Below are 24,029 nucleotides of genomic sequence, written 5' to 3' on the forward strand. Positions count from 1 at the left end.
CGCTGTGCGTTACAGGGAAGACATCCTCCTCCCTCATGTGGTACCATTCCTGCAGGCTCATCCTGACATGACCCTCCAGCATGACAATGCCACCAGCCATACTACTCGTTCTGTGCGTGATTTCTTGCAAGACCGGAATGTCAGTGTTCTGCCATGGCCAGCGAAGAGCCCGGATCTCAATCCCACTGAGCACGTCTGGGACCTGTTGGATCGGAGGGTGAGGGCTAGGGCCATTCCACCCAGAAATGCCCAGGAACTTGCAGGTGCCTTGGTGGAAGAGTGGGGTAACATCTCACAGCAAGAACTGGCAAATCTGGTGCAGTCCATGAGGAGGAGATGCACTGTAGTACTTAATGCAGCTGGTGGCCACACCAGATACTGACTGTTACTTTTGATTTTGACCCCCCCCCCCCCCCTTTGTTCAGGGACACATTATTCCATTTCTGTTAGTCACATGTCTGTAACTTGTTCAGTTTGTCTCAGTTGGTATATCTTATGTTTATACAAATATTTACACATGTTAAATTTGCTGAAAGTAAACGCAGTTGACAGTGAGAGGATGTTTCTTTTTTTGGGGGTTCAGAGAGAGAAGGATAGGGGGAGAGAGAGCATGTCTGTGCTCTCTGCAAACACAAAGCAAACCACAGAGAATCTCTCTGTGTGATTTAACAGAACTAATATATCACAACTGGTTAATCCTAATCTTCTCCATCAATCTAAATACCAATAATGATGTGAAATATGTGATTTGATTTCACAGTAAAAGAACATAAACCTAAACACAACAATAATAAAGAGAGAGAGAGAGAGAGAGAGAGAGAGAGAGAGAGAGAGAGAGAGAGAGAGAGAGAGAGAGAGAGAGAGAGAGAGAGAGAGAGAGAGAGAGAGAGACAGAGACAGAGAGAGGGAGAGAGAAAGAGAGGGAGAGAGAGAGAGAGAGAGAGAGAGAGAGAAAGAGAGAGAGACAGAGAGAGAGAGACAGAGAGAGAGAGACAGAGAGAGAGACATTCATTGCTAACCAATCCATCTCAACTCAAAGCTATGTTAACACCAAAGAAATAGAATTAACTAGAACAAACCAAGCCCTTCAGACCACAGCAATTTGCCTGGAACACTCAGGGGTACACTCAACATGTCCGCTGGTCCACCCATCACAGAACACAGAGACACATGGGAATCCCCTTTCTAGTAATTCTATTGCTATGATAACGCTCCACTCCTCTGACCATCCCTATTATGGGGCTGTGAACTCCCAGCTTCTCTAATGGGTCTATTTCACTCATCACCCAGCACCACTCAACCTCCCCTCTCTGCCTCTGATGGAGTCAATAACCACACAGCAGCCCAATGTTGGACTGGATTCATCCGAACGGCCCCTGGGACCACTCTCTACATGGAGGGAGATGGATAGATGATATAGATAGAGGTTGTAATGGCAGGTTACAGGCCACACCACACTCATAGCAATAATACAGTAGCAGGCTTTTACAAAGGAGAGCTTGGATTTCAGAGGTGTCCACTGTCTATTATGCTTATACTACAGCAAGGCACACACTATTGCTTACTGCTATGAAATACATCCCAGCGTGCTATATTCCATCTCAAAGTGTCATGGAAAATACATTCTGTAGTACAGTATGTTGTGAGGAACTGTTTGAAAGAATAAGCAACTGTAATGCTATCATTGCCTCGAGAGACACCACAGGGAAGGCAGCCTGAACCTCCGTATGATCCGCTGCTCACAGAATGGCAGAAGTGTCACATCTCTCTCCCTCATTACGCAAGCTGAAGACAGTATTTAGTGAGGACAGGCCGAGAGAAAAAGAGAGACAGAAAAGAGGGGGCGAGAGAGAGGACCCCGTTGCCACAGCTGTAGAGCTTGCTGGTTGTTAACCATGACGGCCTCGTGACAGCTGTTGACTATCGGCACACATCAGTCAGAGAGAGAGAGAGCAGCCATGGCAGAGTTACTCAAAACATTTTGTTTATGGCAATTTAACACTGGCATATTAAAGCCCTTCTTATCCCACAAGCCCTTGCTTTGTTATGGGGCCCTTATGAAGACAGCAGCATTCTGTTTCTCTCAATCACTCCAGTGCAGTGGATCATTTAATTCTCTAGAACAGCTCCCTTTCTTCCTGATATCGTACCGGTACTGTTTTGGTTTATTGTATCTGCCCTAGCTGTCACGCTGCAATTCCACTTTTAGCTGCCAATGTATAAAATACAACTATAATACTGTCTATACTAACTACAGTTGAAGTCGGAAGTTTACATACACCTTAGCCAAATACATTTAAACTCAGTTTAAATGATTTCTTTTGATGTTCCCATGATGTCAAGCAAAGAGGCACTGAGTTTGAAGGTAGGCCTTGAAATACATCCACAGGTACACCTCCAATTGACTCAAATGATGTCAATTAGCCTATCAGAAGCTTCTAAAGCCATGACATCATTTTCTGGAATTTTCCAAGCTGTTTAAAGACACAGTCAACTTAGTGTATGTAAACTTCTGACCCACTGCAATTGTGATACAGTGAATTATAAGTGAAATAATCTGTCTGTAAACAATTGTTGGAAAAATGACTTGTGTCATGCACAAAGTAGATGTCCTAACCGACTTGCCAAAACTATAGTTTGTGAACAAGAAATGTGTGGAGTGGTTGAAAAACGAGTTTTAATGACTCCAACCTAAGTGTACGTAAACTTCCGACTTCAACTGTATATACTGTATACACCCAGCAATAAACAAGGGAACGCTTTTCAAAATCCCTTTACATGGATGCTAAACCCTTTCCCATCCTCCATGACATACCGTAACTACGCAGCAGGCCACATTTCAAAAACAGATATTCAGACAACTCTTAGACAGGACACAAATATGTTATCAATGGCTGTTTACTCAATGTATCACGGGGACTCAGCGAGATTGTTGCCCTTCCCTGTGCAAAGCCGTCAGGGGGAGAATTATGTGGGCATGAATGATTCTATAGAGATTCAGTAGAGATTCAATAGAGATTCAGTAGAGATTCAATAGAGATTCAGTAGAGATTCAATAGCGATGACCCTATGGGACGGGGCCAGACGTCATTACTGAGACCCGTGGTTGGCCCCTGTAGAACACACACGAGAGGGAGACAGAGAGGGAGACAGAGAGGGAGACAGAGCCAGGAGCCTGCAGGATGACTGACTGGCTGGGGAAGATATTAAGCCCCAGCCTTTCTCAAGGATCAGCCTGAGCTCTCAATCCACCCTCTTTCATGGGGGCATGCGCCTCTCCTTCTCTGTCTCCCTCTCTGTCTCCATCTCTGTCTCCCTCTCTTTCTCCCTCTCTGTCTCCCTCTCGGTCTCCTTCTCTGTCTCCCTCTCTGTCTCCCTCTCTGTCTCCATCTCTGTCTCCATCTCTGTCTCCATCTCTGTCTCCTTCTCTGTCTCCCTCTCTGTCTCCCTCTCTGTCTCCCTCTCTGTCTCCCTCTCTGTCTCCCTCTCGGTCTCCTTCTCTGTCTCCCTCTCTGTCTCCCTCTCTGTCTCCCTCTCTGTCTCCCTCTCTGTCTCCCTCTCTGTCTCCCTCTGTGTCTCCCTCTCTGTCTCCCTCTCTGTCTCCCTCTCGGTCTCCCTCTCTGTCTCCCTCTCTTTCTCCCTCTCTGTCTCCCTCTCTGTCTCCCTCTCTGTCTCCCTCTCTGTCTCCCTCTCTGTCTCCCTCTCGGTCTCCTTCTCTGTCTCCCTCTCGGTCTCCCTCTCGGTCTCCCTCTCGGGCTCCCGCTCTTTCTCCCTCACTTTCTCCCTCACTTTCTCCCTCTCTGTTTCCCTCTCTGTTTCCCTCTCTGTCGCCCTCTGTTTCCCTCTCTGTCTCTCTTGCTTTCTCCCTCGCTTTCTCCCTCGCTTTCTCCCTCTGTTGTCTTTTCCCGGTGACGTGACAGACATTGCTGATCAGCGAGCACAGAGAAACGTGACTGCAGGGACAGTCCTGTCGCACACATGCACGCGCAGATACAGACACACACACACACACACAAATGTGATAGCTCGCATGGATGCATGCATACAGACACACACACACCATCTTCAATCCTCTAAATCTATACTGGTCCTCTATATCTATTACCACCTGCATCTTCACACACAACCAGCCCTCCTTCAATCAACACTGTGTGCAACAAGCATTCAACACAAGGTGATTCAGAAATCTGAAGGTTCAGATTCATATCAGCATTTCCTTTTACATTTACATTTTACATTTACATTTAAGTCATTTAGCAGACGCTCTTATCCAGAGCGACTTACAAATTGGTGCATTCACCTTATGATATCCAGTGGAACAACCACTTTACAATAGTGCATCTAACTCTTTTAAGGGGGAGGGGGGGGTTAGGAGGATTACTTTATCCTATCCTAGGTATTCCTTAAAGAGGTGGGGTTTCAGGTGTCTCCGGAAGGTGGTGATTTACCTCGCTCCGTCTTTCAAACTGATTCTCCCTATCCTTCTCTCGTTCTTTCTCCACCCCCACCTTCCCTTTAACCATTTCCTTGCTCTAAATATAAATACTTTTCTGACCTCCTTCTCCCTCTCTCTCTCTCTCTCACTACTTCCCCCCCTATCTTCTTTCATCCCTCTCTCCCTCATTCCTTCTCTCTCTACTAGTGCGAGGTCAGGTTTCAGGGTCAGGGAGTCTTAGTGATGGAGATGAGAGGCTCTATGCGGCCCTACTCAAATCCCTCTGTCTCTCCTTCTCCATACCTCCGTTCCTCCTCAACCCCCCCCCCCCTCCTCCTCCTCAAGTAATCAAGAGGACAGTGGCTTTTCAGGATCATCTGAACAATGCCCCACGGGAAGGGAAGGATGTTAAGGAGGGAGGGAGAGAGGAAAGGAAGGAGAGATGTTCACACAGCCCGGTCCTCATTTCATCCAGTCTATTGAAAAGAGAATAGAAAAGCTGCGAAGAGCGGTGGATGATAGGAGAGAGCAGAAATACCAGCTGCTGCTGCCTTACTGGAATGAACTGGTGAAAAAGCCCTGTAGAGATCACAGGATCAGCCCCCAAATAGAATGCTGTAGCCTGGATTCACAGACCTTGGACCAGAACAGGAACATGGACTTTGTCTGCAGCTCAATGAAGGGAGACCACTTTCTTGGGCACTCAATATCAATAAATAAAGTTACTCTGTTATATTCTCTAAATATGAAACTTGCCATAAAACATGACCAAGTGCACTGAGGATGTTCAGATCGTTGCATCTACAGCACAGTTGGTGGTATATGGATGGAATCTACCAAAAGGGAACGTATTATCAGTATACTGTAGTTCACAGGCACTGTAAGACCCCTGACTGTGTTAGAGAGAGTACTAATGATTTCACATTCGGAAAGCCATACATTTATGTGGGCGCAGCCTTGGAACCGCAAACAGATCAAATTGGATCACTGCTGCTTTGACTGCCCCCAGGGTTGTTCTCATAGCCTTGTGACGATCATGTGTCAATATCAGGTTATATCATTTCTGAGGGATGACGATTTTATTTTCGTGCGCAACTAAAGAATTAGATAGAATTTCTCAGAATGAGTTTCTCTGTTGTCGGGCTGGATACATATGTTTAACATCACCAATAAATGAAAATGGGGCAATAAGATGAGCGACATAAGTAGGGGTTATAGGAACCATACGATGCATTGTTTATCATGTAGTTCAGAACGCCTTGGGAACCCTGAGGTTAACAGAAGAAAACAGGCTGTATTGAGGAGGGACTACCTAGTACTTGTCCAATAAGAAACGCTTGTTTTCATTTTCTGTTGCAAAGGTGTGCACCAATGAATACAACCCTACTGTGTGCTGTGTGTGCAGGAGCATTGGCAACTCTCTCTCTGTGTCTCTGTGTCTCTCTCACAGTTTCTCTGTCTCTTTCTTGTGGTTTCTCTCCCTGCTCGTTATGAAGAATAACCTCTCAAAAACCGGCCTGTAGCCTATGTCTGAGAGATGCACAATAGAGTTTGTGCCAAATGAGTTCACATTTCAGCATGAGTGATGTTTTGACCTTTGACCTGAGCTGTGGGCAGAGGTTCAGAGAAAGCCCAAAGCCTCCTGCTCCCCCTGCCAGGCCTGGCATCGTGCCATAGGCTTACAGCAGCTCTCACTTCTTTATGGCAGGCAGCCCTTACCTCTGCAACATCTATAGAGACTAGCTCCAGAACGTATAACCTTTTATCTGTAACTTAAACAATAGATGACAAGCTCTCTATTGTACTGCTATAGTAAACACTGAACCCTGTACCCTCTCTCTCTCTTTCTCCTCCATCTCCACAATGAACCCTGTACCCTCTCTTTGCACACTCAATCCTCTCTCTCTCTCTCTCTCTCTCTCTCTCTCTCTCTCTCTCTCTCTCTCTCTCTCTCTCTCTCTCTCTCTCTCTCTCTCTCTCTCTCTCTCTCTCTCTCTCTCTCTCTCTCTCTCTCTCTCTCTCTCTCTCTCTCTCTCTCTCTCTCTCTCTCTCTCTCTCTCTCTCTCTCTCTCTCTCTCTCTCTCTCTCTCTCTCTCTCTGTTCCTCTCTCCCTCTAATCCCCTCTCCCCCCTCCCTGAAGCACTCTGCCAACAGACAGACAGTGTGGGAGCAGCATAACACAGCAGGGGCTGCTCAGGCTGAAACATGTCATTTAAGAAGTGCCGGTCTCTCCCCTTTTTCCGTCTTAACATCTTCTGCATGAGTCATTATAGGCCTTGCTTCAACTCATTCTGTTATTTAGGGAGATAAGAATTGCAAATTAATGAGAGGACCCCCTATGGACATCGACACAGCGGTAGAGAGAGAGAGAGGAACATTCATTAGCTGGTCAAAACAGCTGGAATGCTGTCACCAACCCGGGTCCGGGATCACCCCCCACCCCCCACACACTGATTAGCATAGCTAGCATAGCTTCACAAGTAGATAGTAGCATCTAAATATCATTAAATCACAAGTCCAAGACACCAGATGAAAGATACAGATCTTGTGAATAAAGCCACCATTTCAGATTTTTAAAATGTTTTACAGGGAAGACAAAAGCAGCCCTGCAGGAGCAGAGAGAAAGAACGACCCAGTCAGCAGCCAGACGTCTGATAAAATGGCCACCCAGCTGGCCTACACTCTTAGACAAAAAGAACAAAAGATAACCTTCTTTGGGTTCTTTGCCTGTCCCCATAGGAGAACCCTTTGAAGAACCCTTTTTGGTTGCAGGTAGAACCTTTTTGGTTCCAGACACCCTATTCCCTTTCTACAGAGGGTTCTACACGGAACCCAAAAGGGTTCTACCTGGAACCAAAAAGGGTTTTCCTATGGGGACAGCAGAATAACCCTTTTTTCTAAGAGTGTATAAACACGTTTATGTACACAGGCATTGCTGTGTGTATCCAATGAAGTTCCCTGCGTCAAAGACTCGAAAATTCGCTCAGACTGTTGAAATCACCAATGGCCCTCACCAGCAAGCTAGGCATACAGCTCGCTAGCACTCTACAGGGAATGTCCTACCTAACATTAGTCTTTGTTTTTTGGGGGGAGAGTTTTCTGAAAACCTACTACTGACATATCCCATTCAGACTCCTTAGAAAGGTTCAGGACAGAGTCATATTTTGAGGTAGGTGGGTTAAGTCTAGAGTCCAGGGTCTTATACAATATCTGGGGACTTTCAAAATGCTGCAATGCAGAGTAGTGTTGACAACAGTTATCAGTGGTGTTGCCTATCATTAAAACTACCATTAGGACAAATTATATCCAGTCCAATCAGCAGACAATATTCTTCATCTCATCTCCTTCATTATATAACAGTAAATACCAGATCTTGTTGCGGTGCCTTGTAACAACATCTAATGTTACAGGCTGCTCAGTAGGCTTCTATTCACAACGTCCAATAACAGTGCTCTATTTCAGAGGCAAGTCAGAGTATGAATGGATAAAAGTCCACTGCAGAAAAAAGGCATTGAGATAATAAACAAATATGCTGTATATCACATCAGATTGACTCCAACACCAAGAAGATACAAAAAAAAATGTAAACAGTGAGGAAGTGAGCACTGTTATATTTGCACTGATACATTTTGATCAGGAAGTAAATCACAGGAAGCAGAACGGGCAGAGTCAGTTGGTTTACACTGCGAGCTCTCTCTGGAGACACTTCTTCCCTTGTGAGTTGAAGGATTAAGCATTAAAGAGCAGCGTATCGGCGCGGTCCCGAACGAGGGAAGATGAGATGAAAGAGTGTCTGACTCCAGATGCTCCAGTCACAGAGATCTCCTCCTCTGTGTGCGTTTGATCCTGTCTTCCGCTCTGCTGCCTGCTCCACTCTGTTCTCCGCTGTTCAGGCCTTGGTCCGGGTATTAAGATGCAGAAGGAGATGGGGGAGTAGAGGATCTAACAAGGTCATGGCTGCGTCTGAAATTGCACCCTATCCTCTATATAGTGCACTACTTTGACCACGGTCCTATGGACCCTAGGACATAGGGTGCCATTTTCGAAGCACACATGGCCTTGTAAGAGCCTCCACTCCCCGTCTAACTGTTTATGTGTTCCATATTAGAGCTGCAGAGTTGATCGTGGCTGTGACAGCAGCAGGGGTGGTTATTTAATGGGGCACTTTGTTAAGGCCGGAAGACACAGACGCTGGAGCTTCTTGTGAGACTCATAGACAGAAGAGATGCAGAGTGAAATGAAACAACCAATAAGCAACCTCTGAATCTCCTTGTTTCTATGTGTATGTGTGTGTGTATGTGTGTATGTATGTATGTGTGTATGTATGTATGTGTATGTGTGTGTGTATGTGTGTATGTGTGTATGTATGTGTGTATGCGGCAGAGTATGTGAGCAGAGCGGAGCTGGAGTGAGGAGCGTTCCTAATTGACTGGAGGCTGAGTGAGATTCCAAAAGGCTGGAGCGTCGGCCTTCTCGCCCGCTCCAATTTCACTCCAGTAGCGCTCACTTCACGAGATCAGGGCATGCCCGTCCCAGCATGCATTTGTAGTCTACTTGTGTTCTGCTATCTATAGGCCCTTGCTTTAGCTAAATATTTTCATAAAGAAACTGATAAAACACACAGGTGCTAAATCAAGGAGACTTACAAAGATGAGGACCAATAGCAAGAGAGGGAGTGCAGTGATGTAATATCCACAACTAAATAATCATTGTGGAATCTGAAAAGACAGGTATCCCGAAAGCATGATGGCATACTTATTACTATGTGCACATGCTAAAAGAAAGGAACGAGGTGGGTAGATAACTTAAGTGTGTCATTGTAGCAAAGTATTTATAAACTAAAAATCAGATCTCTGAAAAGTTTCATTCATTTTTGTTCTATTATCTATACAATAGGCCATCACTGATTTTGGTCCAATAGGCCTGGCATATTCCCTCTTTCAAGGAGCTTTTCGTTTTGATTGGGTTATTTTGCCTAAAAACCTTCAGGCCTACCTATAGAGAACAAAATGCATCCCTGCCCAGCCAGCAAGAGTGGCATAAAGGGTGTTTATCATCCCCAGTGGCTGTGCAGGTGTGGAGAGGATATTCTCCGCTGCTGATCTGCTCTCCAGGCACCATCGCATGAGCCTGAACCCACAGACTGGCCAAACTCGTGTTTCTAAAATAAGGCATTTTACGTTTAATTTGTATTTAATTCTATGTAAGCCATTTATAGACTATAATGATTTAATACAACAAAATGTTGCTTTATGTCCCTACCAGCCCTACCAGCCTATACTCTCTGTTTATAATATATGCATAATCACTTTAATTATACATTCATGTACATACTACCTCAATTGGCCCGACCAACCAGTGCTCCCGCACATTGGCTAACCGGGCTATTGGCATTGTGTCCCACCACCGACCAACCCCTCTTTTTACAATACTGCTACTCTCTGTTCATCATATATGCATAGTCACTTTAACCATATCTACATGTACATACTACCTCAATAAGCCTGACTAACTGGTGTCTGTATATAGCCTTGCAACTGTTATTTTCAAATGTCTTTTAACTGTTGTTTTATTTCTTTACTTACCCACACACACACACACACACACACACACACACACACACACACACACACACACACACACACACACACACACACACACACACACACACACACACACACACACACACACACACACACACACACACACACACACCTTTTTTTCGCACTATTGGTTAGAGCCTGTAAGTAAGCATTTCACTGTAAGGTCTACACCTGTTGTATTCGGTGCACGTGACAAATACACTTTGATTTGATTTGATTTGTGGCGCACTCGCAAATGCTTCACAATGTATTTCTTTGTAAGCTATAGCCTTGAAATAATTGAAATAATAAAGCCTAAATAATTCATTTTAGGGTCCCTGTCTGGCTCCTGACCTATTTACAGTGTTTATATGCTGTTTAATATGACATGTGGCCTATTTGAAATGATGAGCACTTCTTGCATTCACCTTTTCATGTTTATTAAAATACTTTTCATTCAAATCATATGGTTTGGTGTCAATAATTCAAAACCAAATGGTAGGTCCAGGTAGTCACAAAAACAGATGGGTGTTGCTTAAATTAATGAATGGAGCGAATATGGAGCGTTTTTTGGTGTGTTTTTATTGCACAGGGTGGTTGGAAAGGACATGGAGCGCCAGAGCCGTGCGCAGGATTTCCGACTGCCCCTGTTGTCCTGCAACCCCCGGCTTCATCTACCAGACAAAGATAGGTTTTCATCCAAAATGAATGCAGCAAAATATTGGCTGTTGTCTGGGTTTTTATCTCGCAATAGAGTGGCAGCGCACGTCAAACCGCAGGCTGTTGTGACCCCGGAGAAACAGATTGAAAATCCTCAATCTGAAAAATGCCAACCCACCCCTCCCTCTTTGTCCCCCACCCCCCTATCCAATCCAGTCTCTCTGATTTATTTTTGTTCCAGCCAGGTCCGATCACTGTCTGTCTTTCACACTCATCACCACAGCTGGTCTGCAGCGTGGCAGACTGGCCTGCAGCAGAGATGGACTTCTTACAGTTGAGGTGGAGTTTATATGGGACTGGGTCATGCTGAATCCCCTGTTTACAGAGTTGCAGTCAATTCCATTTCTATTGTTAATGCAGGAAGTAGTGCTGAGCGATTAGTGCTTTTTGAGGTTGGTTCAGTTACGGTTTGATTATGAAAAAATGATCACAGTTATCATTTTCGGGTTTAGATTTATTTGCTTTTTACATTAAATGACCTCTGCATTATGTGGGTTGAATGCTGTAACAACACAGAATAAAACAATTAATCAAAGTCCCATGATGGTAGTGACTACCCATTACTGCTTATCACTTATTAATCATAATTTATTCATTTTACTTTAATAAAATATTTCAGTTGTTCATTCCAAGTCATCATCTCATCTCTATAGAGCTGCTGCCTATGCTGTCTGACAAAATCACTATTTTACTAGTTATTCGATGTAAATAAGGCATACTTTATTGACTGCTAAATACAAACTATCAACTGCTCTATCCCTCTCGATCTTGTATTGTTCTGTCTCTTCTTTCTCTCTGTCTGCCCCACATTAACCTAGCAGGTGTAAAAGAAACACGGATTATGGTCATTGTACTTAAATTACCACGTTTTCTGAGCTAAACAAAAATATAAACGCAACATGTAAAGTGTTGGTTCCATGAAATAAAATATCCCATATCCACAAAAAGCTTATTTCTCAAAAAATTTATGCACAAATTGGTTTATTGTGCATCCCTGTTGGTGAGCATTTCTCCTTGCCAAGAAAGTCCATCCGCCTGACAAGTGTGACATATCAAGAAGCTGATTAAACAGCATTATCATTACACAGGTGCACCTTGTGCTGGGGACAATAAAAGGCCACTCCAAAATGTGCAGTTTTTTCACACAACACAATGTCACAAATGTCTCAAGTTTTGAAGGAGCGTGCAATTGGCATACTGACTGCAGGAATGTCCACCAGAGCTGTTGCCAGAGAATGTTGTAGTACGTAATACCGGCCTTACAACCACAAACCCAGCCCAGGACCTCCACATCTGGCGTCTTCACCTGCGGGATCGTCTGAGATCATCCACCTGGACAGCTGATGAAACTGTGGGTTTGCACAACCGAAGAAACCGTCTCAGGGAAGCTGATCTGCGTGCTTGTCGTCCTCACCAGGGTCTGACTGCAGTTCGGTGTCATAACCAACTTCAGTGGGCAAATGCTGACCTTCGATGACCGCTGGCACGTTGGAGAAGTGTGGTCTTCACGGATGAATCCCGGTTTCAACTGTACCGGGCAGATGGCAGACAGCGTGCATGGCATCGTGTGGGTAAGCGGTTTGCTGATGTCAACATTGTGAACAGAGTGTCCCTATAACGACACAAGGTGAGACCCAGATGCAGACACAGGAGGCAGATGGTTCGAGTCTCTGATATTAATTGAACAACGAGGGGCCGGCGAGAGGCAGGTCGAGGACAGGCAAGAGATCATAACCAGGTCAGAGTCCAAACAGTACAGGGGGGCAGGCAGGCTCGAGGTCAGGGGCAGGCAGAATGGTCAGGCAGGCGGGCTCAGTGTCATGGTAGGCAAAAGGTCAGAACCGGGAGGACTCAAAAAGAGAGACTAGGAAAAACAGGAGCTTGGAAAAACGCTGGTTGACTTGGCAAGACAAGACAAACTGGCAACAGACAAACAGAGAACACAGGTATAAATACACTGAGGGTAATAGGGAAGATCGGTGACACCTGGAGGGGGGTGGAGACAATCACAAGGACAGGTGAAACAGATCAGGGTGTGACAGTCCCATGGTGGCGTTGGGGTTATGTTATGGGCAGGCTTAAGCCATGGACAACGAACACAATTGTATTTTATCGATGGCAATTTGAATGTATAGAGATACCGTGACGAGATCCTGAGGCCCATTGTTGTGCCATTCATCCACCGCCATCACCTCATGTTTCAGCATGATACAGTGGTTCTTCCTGTAAAAGTTGCGTCATACTGCAGCACAGAATTCTATGGCACCTTATTTCATTGTCAGCCATTGTTGCCACTAATGCTAGTTAGTGCTAGTTTGACCACCAGAGGGCATCTTTGAAAAGCATTCTTCAATATTGGCTGTACTAGAGAATTTAAAACCTTTTTTTGTAAGAACATAGTATATGGGATTGATTTCACGAAATGTAGCTTCATTCATTTGAGGAATATTATGGTGTTTCTATTCCAAGAAAAACAAAAAATGAAACCCCCAGGGGTTTGGTCTGCTTCATTGGTCTGTTTCGGTTGATGGCCCTCTGATCTGCACTTGTTAGATGGCCCTCCGTCCTGCAACCGTATTCTACGGTAATATATGTGTTGACTAAAGCGATTTAATTCATGAATGCATTTGAATGTTTTTTAATATTGTGATAGTGAAGAGCAAAGTTCCTCTCAAGATTAACATTACAGTTACACCAACTGGTAGGCTAATCACACAATTGTACAAAATGGTAAGAGAACTGGTGAAGAAAGTTACCCCTCTACACACACATTTCTTTACCAGAATCTCTAAATGAAAATACTGTCAGATCCATAAAATGTCCTTGTACAGTAATAGATCTAATTAACAGCACATTACTCAACACTAGTGAGACTCATGTCGCCTACGGTAGGCCTACAGTATATGTACAAATATTTTTTTCAATGACGTGACTCTCCGACCAATAATTCAATTTAGAGGATTGGCGGATTCTAAATTCATATCTAAGGGGCATTTTTAGTTAGGGCAAAACTGGTCTGTGAGAATATCTAAGGGGCTTTTATATAAATATAATTCAGGGTTAATAATAATAATAATCACTTTGCTTAAACAATTATGATATATTGGAGATGATTTCATTTTCAAATAAGCTAAAGTTATTGGCTGTACTAGAGAATTTAAAACCTTTTTTTGTAAGAAGTATATGGGATTGATTTTAAGAAATGTAGCTTAATTCATTTGATTAATATTATGGTGTTTCTATTCCAAGAAAAACTAAAAACTAAACCCTCAGGGTTTCTGTTAGGAAAATATGGAGTTGTACAATGTGACCTTTATTAAACTAGGCATGTCAGTTAAGAACAAATTCTTATTTACAATGACCGCCTACACCGGTCAAACCTGGACGACGCTGGGCCAATTGTGCGCCGCCCAATGGGCCTCCCAATCACGGCCGGTTGTGAAACAGCCAACCTAACTAAGAAATACATTTGACGATACAATTCTCCCCTTACCCTCCTTCTTGGCAAGAGTCTATTGTCCTGTTAATAGCCCATAATGGCGCTGTACAACGTGACCGTTCAGGAGTAGGCTACAGTACTACAGTAAGAGCAAAATAACCCTAACATTTCAACACACTAATTGTAGTCTAGCCAATACCCAAAAGGAGATTCCGTGAATATAAAATCTCATTACTTATCAAGACCAGTCCCGGTGCTTGTCTCAGAGCAGCGCTGTCTTGACCTCTGAATGCCGTCTTTCCCCCTTCCACTTGCCTTTTCCATTCATTTTGAAAGAGTATTTTCCAGTAAGCATAATCAGTGCTCTAGGTCCCCCTTACGCTGGTCTGGAGCAGTGACGCAGTGATGCAGGGTACCGTACTAAACCACAAATTACCTCTAAATCCCGCAGCATACAGTAATTTCAAAACTTTTAGTTGAGCAACCACTGCAATGCACGGCCCCATGTTGCAAGGATCAGTACAAAATCCTGGAAGCTGAAAATGTCCCAGTTCTTCCATGGCCTGCATGTCACCCATTGAGCCTGTTTGGGATGCTCTGGATCGTCGTGTATACAACAGCGTGTTCCAGTTCCTGCCAATATAAAGCAACTTCGCACAGCCATCGAAGAGGATTGGGACAATATTTCACATGCCACAATCAACAGCCTGATCTGTTGTATCTGTGACCAACAGATGTTGTATCTGTGACCAACAGTTGTATCTGTGACCAACAGATCCATATCAGTATTCCCATAAATCCATAGATTAGGTCTAATCAGTGTGGGACCATTTACATAATCTGGTTAGGATTTTAGTAGTTTCAATAATCCATCATGGCACACATACTGTGACGACAAACGAAGGTGATTGTGAACGTAAGGTGCATACAGGAAGGCCCATACTCACATATCTGGTGAAGAAGTCATCCACCTCAGCCTGTAGTTTGCTCTGACACTCTGGGTGTAGAGCCAGGAGGTAGCAGGTGAAGGCCAGCGTGTTGCTACTGGTCTCGTAACCCGCCAGGAAGAACACAAACGCTTGACCCACTATCTCATCCTCCGACATCGTGCTCTTCTGGGTCTGGACCGAGCGCCTGTCGGGCGACTCGTGGCTGCCGGCGCCGCCATTTTCTTGTTCCCCGGAGTGGTGTGTGTGGGCCAGTTCATCAGCACGGTTCACCACATCAAAGTGTTCAAGAGAGACACATTCCTTGGTGCTGCGCGTGTCCAGCATCAGCTGCAGGAAGTCTCGCCGCCGCTACACACACACACACACACACACACACACACACACACACACACACACACACACACACACACACACACACACACACACACACACACACACACACTTGTTGTTAATTAATATGTTGTTAATTGATGTGTTGTTTATTGATGTGTTTGACAGGTCATCATTGTAAATAGGAATTTGTTCTTAACTGACTTACCTGTCTAAATAAAGGTGAAATAAACATGAGCGCACACGCACGCACACACACACACACACACACACACACACACACACACACACACACACACACACACACACACACACACACACACACACACACACACACACACACACACACACACACACACACACACACACACACACACACACACACACACACACACACACACACACACACACACACACACACACGCACTCAAAGATCAAGAACAGAGAAGAGAAAGGGAGAGAGATAGAGAAAGAGTCCTTCATACCATTCCCATCTTTTATAAAGGAGCAGACGTTTTCACAGGAAAGCTCAGTAACACACTGTACCTCTTCAACAGGCTGCTCATCTCTCTGTCTGATGATCTTCTGGATACAGTTGATGAAGAAGTTGTTCATCTCATCCCTCCCCTTGTTGGGGATGAACCGGGCCAGAGGAGCCAGGAATGGGAAAGCAACTGTAGAACGCAAGAGAAGAACCAACACAATACCATCTGTGTCAGTCCACTTACGGCAGCATCTAGGGAATGCAGTACAGTATATGTTAAGTGGACATGCCCCTTGTAATATATACTGTATATAGAGTCCAATATTGTAAATTGTGAGAAATAGTGTGTATGATTATGTTAAAAACATAACACTGTTGTTTTAAAATCTTTCTCTCTTTCATTTGGATAATTGTTGCTAGTAGTACAGCTGTTTCCTAGACAGTATTTCTCAGCCTATGATGAGTTTGTTGGATTAAGGCAGGGCTCCACAGTACTCACTGAAGACGAACATGATGGGTCTGAAGAAGGAGAAAGAGAAGAACTTCTGGGCGTGGTGAACAAATGGGTCATCTGGGTCCTTCTGAGAGTCCACCTGGGTGCCAAAGGCCACGCTGGCTATCACGTCCATGGTGAAACAGCCAAAACACCTGAGGAGAGAGAACCAACCCAGTCAACACAATACGGTATGTGGAGGATATTATATAGCCCTTATCCAATGATAATACATTACAAACATCTGGTTTTACCGCTGGTTGTAGACGTTTGAATTGGATTTCCCAATGTGTTTGTTTGGAAAAATAGACAATAACAATTGTATAGCCTAATGAATGAACCATCCTTATAATGACCCCCATGAGAGGGAAAGTTACTGTAGTTACAGTACCTGTGAATGTCAAAGCTCTCTGCAGACTCGACATGTCCATTCAGGTTGGTGAGCAGGGTGTCCGTGGCCATGTTGATCAGAGGACCCATCTGCACCGAGACAGAAACATGAGCATCTACGTTCTATACTCATCTAACATAATGTTAACTTAAGACCTAGGGACCATGTGAAGACGTTTGGATATCTTGGCGCAACGACTAAGGTCTTGGGTTGACAGTCATTTTTAATCAAGACTCATCTGACAAATGTGCGAGATGGAATCAGAAGTGAATGTTGGTCCACGTGCATGAATCAGTCCTGGTCATAAGTAGAGTACAGGAGGGGATACTGTTACCGTGTATGTGGTGCCCTCTCCTCTTCTCCTCACCTCCAGCCCCTCTCAGAAAAGTGTATGTGTTTGTGTGTGTGTGAGGACACCCTGAGGCAAGGAGAGGACCTGAATCAATTAAAATCCCATTAAAGTCATTGCCATTACAGAGGTCATTACCAAGGGGAAAAGAACCCTGATGATGATGGATCAAACAGATATCTAATTCATTCATTTATTCATTAAGGGAAGAGCTCTTCTGAGCATGGTGATTGCTGTGTTACAATGCGGGACAGAGAGTCTCAAGAACACTCTCTACCATAACTTCTCCGGGGCAGACAGAGTTATTGTCAGGACCCGGTGCGAGAAACAGTCACTAAATCGGCAGAACCCAGAAGATGAGGCAGACACAGTAGTACTAGAGATGGTGGTTTAATAAAAAAATAGATATCTTCCAAAATACAAAGAAAATCCACAAAGTGGTAAAAACAGCAAGGGAAAAACAAACCTCAAAAGACTAATACAAAATACAAAAGAACAAAACCAGAGAACCTCTGGAAAATCCAACAAGAGAAAAATATATGTTCACAACAAGGCTTGGGCTGGGGCTGGGGCTGGGTGCTAACATACAAACACTGAGCAAGGAACTGAGGAACACACAGGGATTAAATACTAACAAGGGAACGACATACAGGTGCAAACAATAATTAGAGCAAGGGAAAAACAAAAGGTACAAAAAAGGTGCAATGGGGACATCTAGTGACAAAAAACCAGAACAGTCCTGGCCAAAACCTGACAGAATCCCCCTCCTAGGAACGGCTCCTGACGTTCCTACCAGCCTTCTCAGGGTGGAGGGCCCTGAACTGACGAATGAGGTCAGGGTCCAGTATGTCCTTGGCAGGAACCCAGGAGCGCTCCTCGGGACCGTAGCCTTCCCAGTCTACCAGATACTGCCAGGACCGCTGCACCCGGCGGGAGTCCAGTATCCGGTGGACGGTGTAAGCCGACTGGCCTCCGATGACACGGGGCGGAGGGGGAGGTCTGCCTGCCGGAATAAGGGGAGAAAAAACAACAGGTTTTAATAAAGAAATGTGAAATGTGGGATTGATTTTAAGGGATCTGGGTAAGTGCAGGCGAAAAGTAACGGGATTGACTCTCCTGGCAATCTTAAAGGGTCCGATGAATCTCTGGGACAGCTTGCGAGACTCCACCCGTAGCGGTAAGTTTTTTGTTGAGAGCCATACTCTCTGGCCGGGGTACAGGGTAGGACCGGGACGGCGACGTCTGTTGGCTTGTCGTTGGTACTGCTGTGAGGAACGCAGAAGATTAAGACGGGCCTTCTTCCACGTAAGCCGACAGCGTCTGATGAACCTCGAGGCTGAAGGCACTCTGACTTCTGCCTCCTGGTCCGGGAACAATAGAGGAGCATAGCCAAACTGACACTCGTGCGGGGATATACCAGTGGAGGAGGAGCACAAGGTGTTGTGCGCGTACTCGGCCCAAACAATGAAGGATGACCATGTGGATGGGTTGTTGGAAACCATACATCTGAGGGTGGTTTCCAGCTCCTGATTCATCCTCTCAGTTTGGCCGTTGGACTCCGGATGGTACCCTGAAGATAAACTGGCCGTGGCCCCTATGAGTTGGCAGAAGGCCTTCCAAAACCTTGAGGCGAACTGGGGACCTCTGTCGGAAACCATATCTTGCGGGATGCCAAAGACTCGGAACACATGGTTAATCACCAACTCAGCTGTTTCCTTGGCAGAAGGTAATTTGGTCAAGGGAACAAACCTGGCCGCCTTAGAAAACCTGTCGATGATGACTAGGATCGTAGTATTACCATGGGACGGAGGAAGGCCAGTAATAAAGTCCAGCGAGATATGGGACCAGGGTCGGTGGGGAATAGATAAAGGGTGAAGGAGTCCTTGAGGGCGGAGGTGAGAAGATTTGCCCTGGCAGCACACGGAACAGGCCTTGACGAAAGTGGCAACGTCTTCTTTTATGGTGGGCCACCAGAACTTACGCTGGATGAACTCCAAGGTGCGACCTACGCCCGGGTGACAGGTGAGGCGAGAGGAGTGCCCCCACAGAAGGACTTGGGACCTTGCTGCCTTGGGAACAAACAACCGATTAGCAGGACCTCCTCCAGGGCCCGGTTCGATGGCTTGAGCTTGTTTCACGGTATCCTCCACTTGCCACGAGATCGGAGCCACGATCTTAGCGGCAGGAAGAACAGTCATGTCAGTATCTTCTCGAATGGCAGGAGAGTAGACTCGTGACAAGGCATCCGGTTTGAGATTCTTCGACCCGGGTCTATAGGTGAGAATAAACTGGAATCGGCTGAAGAAAAGAGACCATCGAGCTTGTCTGGAGTTCAACCGCTTCGCCTGCTGGATATACTCCAGATTTTTGTGGTCCGTAAGCACTTGAAACGGTTGAGAAGCCCCCTCGAGCCAGTGTCTCCATTCCTTCAATGCCATCTTAACCGCTAGGAGTTCACGATCCCCCACATCGTAATTCCTCTCGGCCGGGGTAAGCCGGTGAGAGAAGAAGGCGCAAGGATGAAGCCTCTTGTCTTCACCCCTCTGAGACAGGACAGCTCCAACACCAACCTCTGATGCGTCTACCTCCACCACAAAAGGTTCATCCGCCGTCGGTAGTGTCAGGATGGGAGCAGAGAGGATGCGCTGCTTGAGCCCTTGGAAGGCCGTCTCAGCTTCTCTTCCCCACAGAAACCTTGTGTTGCCACCCTTGGTTAAAGCTGAGAGAGGGGCTGCCACCGAGCTGAAGTTCTTGATGAACTTGCGGTAGAAGTTAGTGAAGCCCAGGAAACGCTGAACTTCCTTAACGGACTTGGGGGTGGGCCAATCTGCTACCGCCCCTACCTTCTTGGGGTCCATCTGGACTCAACCGGGTTCCACTACAAATCCCAGGAACTGTACTCGAGAGGAATGGAATTCACACTTTTCCGGCTTAACGTACAAATGGCTGTCTAGGAGGCGTTTGAGCACTTGTCTGACATGCTTAGTGTGTTCTTGAAGGGAGCTCGAAAAGATGAGGATGTCATCCAAGTAAACAAACACGAAAATGTTAAGCATATCCCTAAGCACATCGTTTATGAGCGCTTGGAACACAGCCGGGGCGTTGGTCAGGCCGAAGGGCATCACCAAGTATTCGTAGTGACCAGTAGGCGTGTTGAAAGCGGTCTTCCACTCGTCACCGGGTTTGATCCGCACAAGATGGTATGCGTTCCGCAGGTCAAGCTTAGTGAAGACCACTGCTTCCTGGAGCAGCTCAAAGGCTGTGGCCATAAGGGGTAGCGGGTAGCGGTTACGGACGGTTATGGCATTAAGTCCCCGGTAGTCGATGCAAGGACGTAATCCCCCGTCTTTTTTGGCCACAAAGAAAAACCCTGCTCCCGCCGGCGAGGTGGATGGACGCATGAGGCCTGCTGCCAGAGCGTCCTTGATGTAGGTATCCATAGCAGCTCGTTCGGGAGGAGATAGGGAAAAGATCCGACCCCTGGGGGGGCAGGTGCCCGGAAACAGGTCGATGGGGCAATCGTAAGGTCTATGGGGTGGTAGTTTGGTGGCCCTCTGTTTGCTAAATACCGGTTTGAGGTCATGGTAACACTCGGGAACTCGGGACAGGTCGATGGATTCTAGAGACTCGGGAGGGGAACTCGGGGAACTTGGGAAGATACAAGTGGCTTGGCACGTAGGACCCCACTGCTTGATAGTGCCCACAGACCAGTCGATGTGAGGGTTATGGCTGTGAAGCCAGGGGTATCCAAGGACGAGAGGGAACTCGAAACACGAGGTCAGATGAAAGTTCATCACTTCCTGGTGTTGGGAAACTGAAAGACGCAAGGGGGTAGTGACACGAGTGACAAGTCCAGATCCCAAAGGGCTTCCATCCAACGTAGTAACCCTTATGGGGTCACTTAGAGGTTCAGAGGGAACGCCATTCTCCTTCGCCCAGACACCATCCATGAAGTTACCTGCGGCTCCAGAGTCTACCAAGGCTTGAAGGGGAAGCTCGTGGTTGTCCCAGGAAAGGGTAACTGGAATGAGCAGGCGGGAGTTGGATGGATGAGAGGAGGTTATGTTTCCCGTTACCGTCCTCCCAGGCCTGCACGGGAGAGTGCGTTTTCCCTGGAGCCCGGGACACGTGGCGAGGAAATGGCTCGGTTTGCCGCAATATAGACAGCATCGCTCCCTCATCCGGCGGTCTCTCTCAGCCTGGGAGATGCGTCCAACCTGCATGGGTTCCGGTGGAGTCAGCGGGGATAAAGGTGGAGACTCGGAGCTGGGACCGATAGGAGCTAGGGTGAGAGATCTACGGTTGAGCTCTCTCTCTCTCAGACGCTGGTCTATGCGTGAAGCCAACTTGATCAGGGACTCGAGGTTGTCCGGTGGTTCCCGAGTGGCCAGTTCATCTTGGATGGTGTCGGAAAGACCCTTCAAAAAGCACACTGTGAGCGCCTCGTCATTCCAGCCACTCGCTGCTGCCACCGTGCGGAACTGGATGGCATAGTCCGTCACGCTGCGCCGACCTTGGCGGAGAGTCAGGAGCTGTTTGGCTGAGTCAGGACCGCTGGTAGGACCTTGAAACACTCGCTTGAATTCTTCAGCAAAGGTAGAGTAGCTGGCACAGCAGGGACTTTGGGCATCCCACACAGCAGTAGCCCAGGCTAGGGCTTTTTCCGACAGCAGGGTGATGATATATGCTATCTTGGACCGGTCGGTGGGAAATGACGAGGGTTGCAGCTCGAAGGAGAGAGAACATTGGGTGAAAAACCCCTTACAACCACTCGGATCACCTGAGAACCGTTGGGGAGGCGGCAGACGAGGTTCAGCCAGGGGGTTAACTGCCACGGGCACTTGAATCTGATGAACTGGAGCAGAAGCGGTTGCAGGAGAAAGTTGATCAGAAATCTGCTTTATGGAAGTCATCATCTCCAACAGAAGTTGAGAATGTCCAGCCATTAAGGCCTCTTGCTGAACCAGAGCAGCTTCGTGACGTTGGACAGTCCCCTCGTGGTGGGACAGCATGGGGAAAAAGTCCTGGGTACTGGCTGCCTCTGGGTTCATTTTAATGGCTCAGTGTTTCTGTCAGGACCCGGTGCGAGAAACAGTCACTAAATCGGCAGAACCCAGAAGATGAGGCAGACACAGCAGTACTAGAGATGGTGGTTTAATAAAAAAATAGATATCTTCCAAAATACAAAGAAAATCCACAAAGTGGTAAAAACAGCAAGGGAAAAACAAACCTCAAAAGACTAATACAAAATACAAAAGAACAAAACCAGAGAACCTCTGGAAAATCCAACAAGAGAAAAATATATGTTCACAACAAGGCTTGGGCTGGGGCTGGGGCTGGGTGCTAACATACAAACACTGAGCAAGGAACTGAGGAACACACAGGGATTAAATACTAACAAGGGAACGACATACAGGTGCAAACAATAATTAGAGCAAGGGAAAAACAAAAGGTACAAAAAAGGTGCAATGGGGACATCTAGTGACAAAAAACCAGAACAGTCCTGGCCAAAACCTGACAGTTATACTGCAGTAGCAACATGTCTCAAATGTAAAAATATCAAAAACCACAAATCCTCAGGTCAACTCCTTAGTCTCTTCGTATCAAAGAAAACGAGGACACGAACACATATTTGACCACAGAGAGGAAGGACAGCTATGTCCAGTGGCATGGAATATTTGCTGAAGGTACATGAGACAAAATGCTGAAACACCCTCTGAACCTCAGGTCTCACTGCTGAGTTTCAGGGGTCCAGAATATTCTGGGCTGTGCCGTCTCCCGCTCTCTCTTCATATCTTGCTCGCTTTCTCCTTTCCTTTCTCTACAGCCAGTACAGCAGAGAACCTCCTCCCTTTTCTCTACAGCCAGTACAGCAGAGAACCTCCTCCCCTTTCTCTACAGCCAGTACAGCAGAGAACCTCCTCCCCTTTCTCTACAGCCAGTACAGCAGAGAACCTCCTCCCCTTTCTCTACAGCCAGTACAGCAGATAACCTCCTCCCCTTTCTCTACAGCCAGTACAGCAGAGAACCTCCTCCCCTTTCTCTACAGCCAGTACAGCAGAGAACCTCCTCTCCTTTCTCTACACCCAGTACAGCAGAGAACCTCCTCCCCTTTCTCTACAGCCAGTACAGCAGAGAACCTCCTCCCCTTTCTCTACAGCCAGTACAGCAGAGAGAGAGAGAGAGAGAGCGAGAGGCCTCGAGTGTGAGGCTCTACCCTAGGTCGGTCTCTCTGCTCCGTCTCCCTACACTGGACCTGTGATCAGGGAGCAGCAGTCATTAGCACTATCTATTGATCCCCCTCAGACAGCACACGCACACAGTCCTCAGAGGAGCGGCCAAACAGGGCCGGAGGAATCCGAGGAGCCACTAAGCTCTGACGGAAGATTTGGGGATGAGGAAGAGCAGGGGAGGGAGAGAGAGAGAGAGAGAGAGAGAGAGTGAGAGAGAGAAGAGAGAGAGAGAGAGAGAGAGAGAGAGAGAGAGAGAGAGAGAGAGAGAGAGAGAGAGAGAGAGAGAGAGAGAGACAGAGAGACGAGGAGAAATGTTTACACATCTCCCCTATCTACCCTCACCATCTCCTCATCTCCTCCCCAGCGATCAATACACGCTGGGATCAAATGGGAAATGAGATCCTTACACAAGAGGAGATGCTAATGGATAAACATGCTGTAGCATTATGGGTACAATGAGCTGTGACCGAAGCAGTTACACGACTGTGACATGCAGGGCTACTGTCATTGGCATCAATGTGATAATACTGAGCATAGTCTACACTGTAAGTTAATATAACGTGACAATAAACTACAATTCATAACGATTAGGATAAGGCTGAGGTTGGATGCGGGGGACAGGG

The 24,029-nt window shown here is 46.4% G+C and overlaps 1 protein-coding gene across 3 annotated transcripts in view; it reads right to left on the reverse strand.

Annotated features, from left to right (window-relative positions):
* Positions 1–24,029, reverse strand: part of LOC139540199 (thromboxane-A synthase-like) — an 88,802-nt gene that overhangs the window by 9,655 nt on the left and 55,118 nt on the right. For all 3 annotated transcript variants that reach the window (XM_071343812.1, XM_071343813.1, XM_071343814.1), the window contains 4 exons: positions 16,825–16,913; positions 16,440–16,588; positions 16,003–16,130; positions 15,124–15,474 (listed from right to left, as the gene is read on the reverse strand). In XM_071343812.1, the coding sequence (XP_071199913.1) occupies positions 15,124–15,474; positions 16,003–16,130; positions 16,440–16,588; positions 16,825–16,913 (717 nt within the window). The remainder of the gene's footprint in view (positions 1–15,123; positions 15,475–16,002; positions 16,131–16,439; positions 16,589–16,824; positions 16,914–24,029) is intronic.

Source organism: Salvelinus alpinus, chromosome 15, assembly GCF_045679555.1.
Source record: "Salvelinus alpinus chromosome 15, SLU_Salpinus.1, whole genome shotgun sequence".
In the NCBI taxonomy this organism is placed as follows: domain Eukaryota; kingdom Metazoa; phylum Chordata; class Actinopteri; order Salmoniformes; family Salmonidae; genus Salvelinus; species Salvelinus alpinus.